Genomic DNA, 12,043 nt, shown 5'->3' on the forward strand with positions numbered 1-12,043 from the left:
TCGAAGTCATCAGACATCCAGACAGCTACAGGATTATCCCCACACTTCCTCCTGCAGTCTGCAGCTACATCAGGCGCTTCTCAGCTCGAGGACAGAAAAAAAATAGTGCAAACACATGACACATTACTGAGTCTATCATTAGTTTGTGTTGTTGTTAATTAAGTGGACTTGCTACTATCAAACTATCAAATTCACAAAAAGACAAATTTGTTTAAATTTCACAACAGCAATTCCAACTGTGCTGTAACTCCTGACTCCATTCAAGACTGAGAGGAATGAATAGAGCCTAATGCTGTTTTTACACCACATTATCACACATAGGTGTGTTTGTAAAATGCAGGTAAAGGTGGAGGTTCTGTACCTGATCGGTAGCGTTCATCTCTGGTGCCGGAGGTTCTCCGCCGGTGGAAACGGGCGGCAGAGGGAGGGCCGAGCGGGGCCCGGTGAGACATGGGCCCTTCCATACCTACAGAGGTGAGCAGGCGAGCAGGCGGACAGACGCACACATATATATACACACACACACACACACACACACATATATGTACATACATGTTTGACAAAAGCAGTAGATACAGTGCATAAAAAGAAAAACAAACATGGAGATGATTTGATTCCGCAGAAAAATCACATTTTTCTGACTTTATAAAACAAAACAATAATAAAATAAAACAGAAAATGAAATTAGAATAAAGTGATAGTTGCATCATCGCTGCTCTGTGACAGAACATCCCTCAGCATCCCGTGACCCCTTTTCACTAAAGCTACATCCCCGTGATAAATGACGAGGATACACCAGATTGTGTGATGGATGTGTGTGTGTTTTAGTTGCCGTGAGGCCTGCGGGGGCCGGTGTGTGTGTGTGTGTGTGTGTGTGGAGGCAGCGAGCGACTGAAGCGACTACAGCACATTCGGATACAGATACAGAGGAGCAGGCCCAAGCTGAGCTCAAGGGAGTCTTAACCTACATTTGCTAATGGCGGCGGCTGAAGACTGAATCGATAGAGTAGAGTACAGTATCATCGCGCAACTGTATTTGTCATGATACCAGATCGATGCTCTAGCAGTGGTGTGGGAATACGCTGGTTGAGGGTGGGTGGGTGTGTGTGTGTGTGGGGGGGGGGAGGTCAGAGGTTGCTAAATTACCTCCAGCATGTGGAACATATGCCCTGATCAGCTTGGACCTCTTCTTCTCATAACCCTTCTGAGTGATGTCCCCTGCGAACAGATAGAGATAAATAGAGAGTGAGAGAGCCAGTGACGGCTGCGTGGGCTGGTTTTGTCCTGAAGTTCATCTAAAAAAACATGAAATCTTTTTGTTTTTCTTTTTTTTTTTGTGGTGGCTTGTTGGACAAACGCCACACAAGTACATCGCCCTCAGTCGAACACCAACCTCTCTGTCTCTCCCAGTCTTTTAATGCCTCTGTCTAGACTGTTAATTAAAAGATAAAAGTGTAAAAACATAACTGAAACAACAGAACAGAAATAATGCGATGACTAATGATGGAAATGAAGAATGTGATAAACAAGAATAAATGGAAGGTTTCAGTTCAACAGTCAGACTCTCTTTCTTTCTTTTATTTCACCGTACTCATCGAAAGCATGAGATATGAGCAACTTGAGCAAGAAACAGTCTTTGTTTGCGTTCTCATTTCAGGACACCAACACCTGGTGAGCGTCGAGAAAGCTTAAAGGGGCTATTTGTACGTTTTCTCTGCCGCCAAACGCAGATTCTTGCAGGGAGACGAGAGGTTAGAATAAACCTGGAGGGAAGACTAAATATGAGCCTGTGGAGAAGGGTGATGGATAAGAGAGCCCAGAGATGATCAGCATGAAGCTAAGGATAGAGAACAATATTGTGTTCAGGTCAAACTCGTCCTGATTCTTCTGTAAATGTTTTCATATTTGTGGAAATAACCCGTAAAATAATGCTCTGCGTTAATAAAAGCCTGGATTTTCTTTTATAGCAACTAACTATTGTTGCTGATGCTAAGCCCTCTGTTCTTCTTCTGTGCTCTCCAGATGAATGACTCCTGTGACCCTGAGGAGTTTCCCAGGAAAGACCAAACAGACGTTCAATGCATAAGCTTTCATGAACTGAATTATTTTCATTTTAGATAAGTCCCAGAGCGTCGAACTGTGGAGTTACACCTTCAGCTCAAGTTTTACCAGTAAAGTGGCGACAGCAGAGACTCGTGGACGGCCAGCCATGGAGAAGCTCATTACAATCCCTGAAGGGGGTTTTCACTGCCTAGGCAACCACTCACGCCCCCCTCTCAACACCAACACCACCACCTGTCAATCACACAACCCCAGGGTCCTCGCAGCAGGGCTAATATCAGCTAATACCTCCCTGTTTGTCCTCATTAAGTGCTGTTAAACTGGCTTGCACCAGTTGGCTAATTACTGATTCTTATTTGATTGCCACAGAGATGTTTAACTCACCAACAACGGGGGGAACCAAATCAAATCCACTTGTGAAAGCAGGGCGAGGACCTGAGCGCGCTGGTGTGATAATATGCTACAAAACAAAGTCAGCTTTCATTCAGCAAAACCACAAACGTGTTACTCCGCCTGTCGGTGCTTTCTGACTTCCCTGCTAAAGACGCAAATCTCTAAAAACAGCTCACGAATATGTCGCTTCATTTTTAAAAAAGGCTCGGTCAGCTGGTCACTGTGGTTTTTAACCAACAGACAGAAACAGCTCATTTGTTGGGGACTATTTTCAGCGGCGGATGAATCCACATTTGGTGCTCTAGTGCGCATTTCTAGCAGCATTTCTTAAACTTGGAAAGACGCTCACTTTTTTCACACATCTTGAATCACCAGTTCTATTTACTGCTGCTTCATTTTCAAGCTGTTTTTGTTGCTTCATCTGAGATAAGTGAAATTATCCCACCTGAGTGATGACTCCCGCACTCAATTTGCCAAAAGATGAACTCAGCTGTTTGCACACAGATTGGTTTTTTTGGCCACATGGATTGAGGGCACAGATGCAGTTGTGCATCTACGCATGCAAACAAATTACGTCTGCAAACAAATATTGACACATCTCAGACTTTGCACCAGGATAGCAGTGAGTCCAGTTTCCAAATCAGTCACTTCCTAGGGAGGGAAACGTCTTTTTGGTCAGCTTCCTAAACAACATAATCCAGGGGAAGTCTCTGGACTATAGATCAAGTTCATAAATCGCACAGCTCCTCTGGGTGCACACTGTTACAGATTAATTTTCCACAGCTTGGCCGTGTCTTCAAAACTCAAAAATAAGAATTAACACAAAAAAAGACAATGTGGAAGCAGGTCTGCTGCAGAAACGGCTGTGGAGTGTGAGTGTCTGACGGAGAGACTGAATGAGAAACAGAGGGAAGGAAAGCAGAGTGTCAGATATCCATGTTTTCATGGACCACAACCAAACCAAGGACAGATCTTTTAAAATGCTGGATGTATAACAAAGCTGCGTACTTGACCAATCAGTGACATTCAACTCTTCACCTCCCCCTCCACCCTAAACCCTCAGAGAGTACGACCCCCATCCCCTTTTCTGGGGGTAAAACAGCCTTGAATTCAAACCCTGGTTCCTCCAGTGGAAACACAAGTAGGGGAACCAAGTTCCTCAAAAGGTTGCTGTTCCCAGGGGAACGTTCCTGCGGTGGGAATGCACCTTAAACACTGACAAACCACAATTACTGTTTAATTGTTTTTCCATTTTGATAGTTGCTGAAATAAAAAGTAACGGTGCGTTAACGTTTGGAGGAAGCCTCCGTTATTTTCATTAAACAAAATGAGGTGAATGTCATTTCCAGCTGTGGATGGATAGATGCAGGCAGATCTTTAAACATAGAGAGAAAGACAGAGAAAGAGAAGAGTCTGCATTTCACAATCTGACTGTGGAGAATGGCCAGAACATCTGGGTCCAATCTGCTCATCTGTGCTGCTAAAGCTGTGTGTGTGTGTGTGTGTGTGTGTTATATCAGAGCGAGGCCTTTTCTCAGATCAACCGCAGCATAACAACATTCTTCTCTCTCACACACACACACACACACACACACACACGCACGGTCTGTGGGGAGACGCCATCTTCCACTCACAGCGCAGCAGAGCAGGGAGGGAGTTGCCTAGCAACGGTTCTCCTGGAGAAGGCCTGAGACAGCCATCTTGGATTTGGAGCGTCAGATGCGAGACGTGGGCTAATGATACCTGCCTGGGTGAGTGCATATGTTTGTGTGTGTGAGAGAGTGTGTGTCTACCAGCCTGTATTGGCACCCTAATTACTTTCCTCCTTCTCCTCGCTCCCTCTCCTCTCTGCTCCCTGACACTCGGCTGTTTTAATGGCACACAGCTGAGAGAGAATCGATAGCGGCCGACTGCAGATTGGAGTTTTTCCGCCCGCTGAGATTGTGTAGCCAAAAGGTCTGAGCTTTCAGCGCCGCTAAAAAACTCTCTGAAAACTCATTTCGGCAGGTTCGCCGCAAACCTGCGACGTCGTCTGTGGTAAACACATCGTAAGGAATTCCACCAGAATTCCATAAACCTGAATATAACGTGGATTATTTATCCCGAATCCTCTGTGCTCACATGTTCTCATGTTTAACAGCCAGATTCTCCCTCAGCCACTTCCTACATTTCCCAGAATGACCTGCACCTCTCCCTCAAACCCCCAATCTGTCTTGTTATGCTGCTTTGCATTCTGGTCTATTTCCTCCTCCTGTTATCTCCTGTAATAGATTTCTGCCTCTTTACTTTCAGATCATTTGTGGTCGCTCAGAAACGCCTCGCTCTGATATTAAAAACTGACATTTACAGTTGATTTATTTTAGATCTTAGAGACACTTTGTGCTCTTTTGAGGCTGCTGGAAATATGTTGGACTGGGTATCAAGCATCAATACTTTTCAAGCTTTGAAAATGTCAAATACCAAAAGTTTGCAACAAATATCTGATCGGATAGTTGCTGGTTTAAATCTAAATTCTGACTCTGAAACGCTTTAAACACAAACGCTGACGGAGCATCCAGACACAGACAAGTTAGCCTACAGCTTTAGGTGCTGCGACATGCAAACTGCATCCATTTTAACAACACGCAGCCACGCCGACGACTTCTCTGACATGGTGTCAAGTAGTCTGGAGTAAATGTTAAACATGTTAGAGCTAGCAGTGTGTGTTCACAGGTCGTCTGTCCACCCCCCCGCCACCAAAAACAATGGATTCATCCTGGTGGGGTATTGATGAAAAGCTCGTCTCCTCATGACATGAACACAGGTGACTGTCCCACCAGATTTGTCCTCATGAGAGCACATCAACCAATCAATCGTCCAGTCGATCAGGGGAGATGACTGTGCAGATTCATAACCAGAGTTTATATAATAGGCCAGTTAAATCTATCGATCTATCTATTGATCTATCGATCTATCTTTTCCTCTCACACAGTTCGTCTCTTCTGCTCAACATCCTGCTTTTATTTGATCTCTCTCTCTCTTCTTTCTTATCACATCATCATAAACAGCCAGTCCACCCACAAAGCCACCATGGTAACCAAATCTACCTCCAGCAGGCGCACACACACACACACACACACACACACACACACACACACACAAACAGAGGACTGGAGGATGCGTCATGCGTTGGGACCTTGGGCTGTCACACTCACATGCAGGGACCCGTGTGGACTGCAGAGCGTCCACTGGCTCTGCAGCGCATGTGTCCACAGCAGAGCCAGGGGCCACATGGACACACACACACACACACACTCATATATACACACACACACTCATATATACACACAGCTGCAGTTGAGGCCAAGTGTCACGTTCACAGCGGCAGAAAAAGCAGAAAACCAGGGCGTCCCGGTGGTTCAGTGGGTTAAGATGCCACGAGTGGAAGTACAGTACAACGTCAAGTAGAGCTGATTAATGTCACCATCAATTATTATGTAATGTCTTCAAATGTTTTATTTTATCTGACCAGACGTCCCAAAATCTAAATCTACTGCAGTTTGCAATCATGGAAAGTAGAAATAACTGAAAGCTGTTGTATTTAGCAGAGAAAAACACCAAATATTTAGCATCTCGCCTTAAAAAATGACTAAATGACTGATACCCATCTCCACTTATCGCAGCCTGTAATTATCATAAGTAGCATGCTTACATAAAAAATAATCAATACTAGATAAAAGGCAGAGTGAGCTGTGCAGATAGCTGAGCTGTAGAAAATGTATCAATAACAATTTTGATGAATAATTAATCGTTAAGCTCAGTTTGGATGCCATTACTGTTCTGATAACCTGCCAATTTGTCATTTATTTTTGTCACATTATGGAGTAAACATTTAATCAATCAATCATTCTGGAGAACAATGTGATGGTGAAGCTCCAGCAGCAGCTGTTTCCACTCGATAACTGACACTAACTCTTCATCAATGATCAAAATTAGACCCAAACGTCGAATCCATTCGCTGCTTCAGCTCGAGTGACACCTCCGCTCTCTGAAGTTCTACGTTTCTATTTCAGTTTGGTCAAACAAAACGAGACATTTGAAGTAATCCTAAGTTATCATGGCAACAGCAGAGAGTAAGAGTCTGTGGAGCCAGGGAGTCTAGTGGAGTCCTTCAGGAGGTTTCTGGTGGACCCTTAGGGGATTTTAGGGATTAAACACCTTTGGGAGAATGTTCAATACTCATGAAGAATTTATGACGAGGACTGAAGATGTGTGTGTTTCCTTTAATTTGTCCCCTGCCTGTGTATAAAACACGTTTCTGTAGATGAAGTGAAGCAGCTCTGTAGCTGTCCAGCAGCAGTGACGATAGTTAAACTGATTTATTTATCATCCTCGTGATGTAAGATGATGATATTGATTTTCAGTCAATCAGCCTTTTATTTGTGTTTTCTCATGTGAACAGTGGAATAATGCATCGCGCCCACAGGCCCGGCCTACGGCTCCGTTCTGCCCATTGTGGACTTGACGAGGCTCCGCAGGCATCGGCTTGAGACAGACGTCATTTCAAACAGGCTGCACGACAACTGACTGACAGCTGCTCTATTTTCATAACACACCAACGCACCGCTCACTGAGCTGTCACTGGTTCGCTTCCCACTTTAAACCGGAAACCACATGGCCTCTGTTCTGAGGACTTGTTCCATCAAATTTTGCCTATATTATTGATTATTGGGCGTTTATCACTCATCAGTACACAAATGTGTCACAGACATATAAAAGACTGTTGGATTAATCTACCATTTATCTTCTTAATTAATCAGTTGGTCCAGAAAATGCCAGGAAATAGTGAAATCATTTACCAAAGCCAGAGTAAACACATTCAGGTTGTTGTTCTTTTTAAAGATATCCAGTGTATAATCACATATGACAAAGAAAAGCACCGAATCCTCACATTTGGTATCAGACCTTCTGACCAAAGCAAAACCAGCTCCATAAAGTGGCAGCTTTCCCCTGACTGGTCCGACGTCCAGCTGCTGGACTCGGTGCATGTTTTCCAGTGGCTCTGCGTCCAGTTTAAGATCAGCAAATCCACAGAATGTGGAGCATTTTGCTTAAGTTGTTTTCTAGCGACTGACTGATCAGTTTCTTGACTAACTGTTAAAGCTTCATCTTCTAGACTAAAATCTTTGATGCTGAAACCTTCAGAGCAGCTTCAGTGGGTTCATATCAGTACAAATGTTGATTTTAAAACATCTACTTAGCGCTAAACTGCTTATAAGAAGAGCTGAGTGCCTCTAAAATGGATCCCTACTGACTCCACTGTGTTTATACAACCTTACTTTTACATGTCTGTTATCTATACTTCCAGATTTTACTGATAAAACATCTAATTTCCCAATCAAAGAACACTGGTAGCTCTTCTGTAAAGCTACGTTCTGCAGCAGCTTCATACTTTCATTCATTAAGCCTGATCAACATGGAGTAATTAATCATAGATTATTCATGAACCTCCCTATTAAAATATGGTGATGTTTTTGCAGCGTGAGGCATTGCAGATAGAGAAAAACAAGGCTACACTGACCTGAAATGCACCGCTCCAGGCCACAGATGCATGTTGTTGTTGTCGTATGTACGTACACACAGAAACTAGGGCTGCACTGGTAAAGAGGGAAAATATAGAAGCTGCAGTGTTGCATTTTCTACAAGAGTTTGGAGGGGAAGCCACAAATAACAAACCAGCTTTGATATGATGATGTGAAATATTTAGCAGAGGAGAAAAGATTCACACCTGAGCAGCACTTTGTTGATGAAATATGCATGTGTGGACATTCCCTCGTTTTAAATCAGTTTCTCTTTGTTTCTCCTGGTCAGACAGTTTTAATATTTCACACCTTGGACTGATCCCACAGCGTCACACGAGCCCTGCTCCTGCTCCTTTCTGCCAAAACAACCTACAAGAAAACCTCCAGAGGACATTAAACACACCGAAAAACCACCAGCTACAGTCAACTACAGCTTCATCGTGAGAATTTAAAAGTTACTTCGAGGTCTGTCGGACATCCCGGCGCTGGGGTTCAACAGCTCCTCGACCAGCAGTTGGAGCGACCGTCGTGCAGCCGAAAGCTTCCAGATCCACGTCCTACAAGTCCATCGACAGCTCAGTTTGTCCCGTCTGCAAGTCGCTCTGCGTGAGAGCGCCAGCTAAATGCTCCAAAACGCTCGAGAACCGCGCCTTAATGCCTAGAGGTCACAGTAATACGGCAGAGATGATGTGATTTAGGCGACACTAAGCGAGGGAGCGGGGGAGAGAGGCTTATCTGCAAGAGCTCAGCTGATTGCTGAGTTTATCTAATAAACAGGTGGAGCGAGGGACCGCCGTCTTCTGCAAAGACGAAGAATGAAAAGTTTCATCCCGCAGCACTGCCAGTCGTGGCTCAGACGCAGTTTATTTGGAGGCAGGCGTCTTTGTTAGTTCTGGAGAATACTTGTTTTACTCCCTCACCTGTACTTTCTGTTGAACTGTGGCGTGTTTTAAAACTGCCTGAAACCTCTTTTAATGAAGCGCTGACATGATTAGTCAATTAAATGAGGATCAATTAATCATTAAACAAGCCAAAACAATCAAACAGCTAATGTTTTAAAACTCTCTCTAAAGTTATTTAGATGTTGTTCAGTACAAAAACATCATGAACAAGGTAAAAATATATTCGCTGTTTGCTGATGTTTCTGAGCTTCAGATGGTTTTTGAAATAAACATCAAGATGCTTTCAACATCTGGATCTTTGCTTCACATCTTCTCTGGACGTTAGGGCAGTAAAATGAAGATTTATCATGAAAAGCTGCCTGCTAACACGCTAATCTACTTCGCTAAATGTGAGGATTTGTTGTTTTAACAGTAATTTCCATTATGAACGCAGATTTATCTTCAAATGTTTTGTTTTGTGCAATCAACAGTCCAAAACCTGAAGATATTCACTTAAAAAAACACAAGAAAACTAACAAATATTCACATTTCAGAAGAATATTTTTGCATTTTTACTTTAAAAATGACTTAAACCATCAAAACTGTTGCAGCTTAGTTTTCTGATAATATGATCTTTACCGAAAAATACCAAGAAAAGCTGAAATACAGCGACTAAATCAGGCTGTTTTTCTTCCCTGTCTGATTTTAAGCCTCTTTGAAAAGATGCCATCCATTTACACAGCCTCATCTGCAGCACTGCCACGCTCTTATTTTGTAATGACCACACACACACACACACAAAGCCATACACTCTCCCTAAATGATCAACACACAAACCAACAGCAGACACTTTCTCACCCTCCGTGACAGACACACACACACTGACACGTCCATCACACTATCAGGAGGTCTGTCAGGCTCCATCCTGCTGTGATCCACCAATAACCCTCAGTCCTCTAAACACACACACACACACACACACACACACACACACACACACCTGAGTGTTTGGAGTGTTTCATGCTGTCTGACGTTCGGGCCATGACGTTTCCACTTCCTCCCGCCGTTTCCATCATTAATAACATCTGCCAGCAGCAGGTTCTGCTCTGATAAACACTCTCGGCTGGATTAGGAGCTCCAATAGGCCTGCAGCTGCCACAGTTTCACCTCAGTGTGTGTGTGTGTGTGTGTGTGTGTGTGTGTCGCTGCAGTGGGGGGAAAATAAAGGCTTCTATGAATGATGAGGCTGATCAGAAGGGAACGGGACGGTTTGATGTGTCGAGGTTCGACTGCTTTCGGAGGTTTCAAAGGCTGGGTCTGATGTTTTTTGGGGGATTAAAGCTTGCAGATTCTCTGATTGTCTGCACGTAGAAACACATTTGACCCTTTTCACGCTAAATTATTCAACATCTGCCCCCGAATTCACAGCATCTATCCTCCTACATCGCCCTGGAGATCCTGTGACAGTACATCACTGCAGGTGAGGCAAGTTTCACTGCAGCCCTGACAGAAGTGACGGACGAGGAAAAGCTTCGACCGCGCAAAAATCTGATTTTCTTAAACCACAATAAACGCACACTTCAGGCAACAAGGTGGCTCACATCCAGCATGTATCTAGGCTTCCTCCCTCACAATGTAGGCCCTCCAAAGCCTGTATGAATAAAATATGCCATCCCCATTATATAAGGCAGAAATGCCCTGTTCCTGTCTGAGATGTATTGAAGTAACAGCAGGGTGGATTGCTGTGATTGAGATTCAATGGCCCACAGAGACAGAGAGAGGGAGAGGGAGTGAGTGTTTGCTGCATCTGTGTGTGTGTGTGTGTGTGTGGAGGAAGGAATAAGGAGGAGGAAAATGTTCCCAAGCATCCTCCTCATCCTCAGCTGCTCCGCAGGCCCGAAAACACAAGGAGCAGGAGGCTGAGATCACGGGCATCAAAAGCCGAGCTGCCCCTGTGTGCTGCTCTGTCACGCAGCGTTGCATCGCAATGCTATTATTAAACCCGACCACACACACACACACACACACACACACAGGTATGATTGTGTCAACATCTCAAGGTCAAACAAACGATTGGTTTTCGGACCCAAAACGGGAGAACGGGCCCGGTTGGGTGTTTTTTTCTCCCCCCCCTCCTCTTAAACATCACCGCCGCGGAGACAAAGAGCAGCGGCCGAGTCCCGCAGTGTGTTCCCGCTCTGCCCTCACCCTCTCCCGGCTACACAGAGCTGTCCAGGGCCGGTCCCTGCCTGACAAACATCTGGATGGGAGGAGCGGGAGGAGGAGGAGGGGGGAGGAGGAGGGGGCCGCAGGAATGAACGGTTAGATTCCGTTAGTAAGGTAGGCTCCCGGTGTGGATGGTGGTGATGATGATGGTGGCGGTGATGAGATAACGGGATAACGAGAGGAAAGAGGAGAGGGAGGAAGAAGAGGAGGAGGAGGAGGAGGAGGGAGGGAGGGAGGGGGGAGGCTTGCGCTTTTCTCGCCCCGTTTTTATTAATTCCTTACCCTCTGACAGCTCCAGCTCCAGCTCCGCCAGCCGGGCTCGGATCTCCAACGGTATCGGCGACGCCTCGCGGTCCGCCATTCGGCTCGTGCCGTAGAAAACAGCTCCCCGGTTCAACTGCTGCCGCCTCCGCCGCCGCTGCTGCCGCTGCTGCTGCTGCTGCTGCTGCTGCTCCTGCCTCCTCCTCCGCCGCTCGGAAAGGGAGAGAGCTTCTCCTCGGCGGCCCCTCCTCGGCGGAGGCGCGTGAAGACTGCGAGGCGTCGAGGGGGAGAACAAAGAGGATAAATCTGGGGCTCGGTTTAACGGGGGCCCGGCATGGCGCCCGGCTCCTCGAATCGGTAAAGACCCCGGTTTCTCGGTCGGCTCTCTACGCTGCCGCTGCGGTGGTTGTGGTGGCGGCGGTGGTGGTGGTGGTGATGATGATGATGATGAGGCTCCGAGTCAGCGCCGTTTGCAGCTTCTTGCCGCTGGTGTCACGTGACTCTACGGAGGAGGGAGGGGAGGAGGCGGCGCCGGACATCACCGGCAGGGGGCGCAGCGAGCAACCACACCTACAGCACAGGGAGAAGGTGTAGTTTAACCGCAATTAATTACACCTGGGGCAACATTTATCAACAGAAAAGTAAAAAAACTTCACTTTT

The 12,043-nt window shown here is 45.7% G+C and overlaps 1 protein-coding gene across 1 annotated transcript in view; it reads right to left on the reverse strand.

Moving 5' to 3' along the window:
• Positions 1-11,537, reverse strand: part of LOC108885057 (disco-interacting protein 2 homolog C-like) — a 40,537-nt gene extending 29,000 nt beyond the window's left edge. Inside the window, 3 exon segments of the mRNA XM_018679234.2 lie at positions 362-466; positions 1,147-1,218; positions 11,405-11,537. Coding sequence (XP_018534750.1) covers positions 362-466; positions 1,147-1,218; positions 11,405-11,483 — 256 coding nt within the window. The 5' untranslated portion in view covers positions 11,484-11,537.
• Between the last annotated feature and the right edge of the window lie 506 nt (positions 11,538-12,043).

The sequence above is a fragment of the Lates calcarifer genome, linkage group LG24 (assembly GCF_001640805.2).
Source record: "Lates calcarifer isolate ASB-BC8 linkage group LG24, TLL_Latcal_v3, whole genome shotgun sequence".
Lineage (NCBI taxonomy): Eukaryota > Metazoa > Chordata > Actinopteri > Centropomidae > Lates > Lates calcarifer.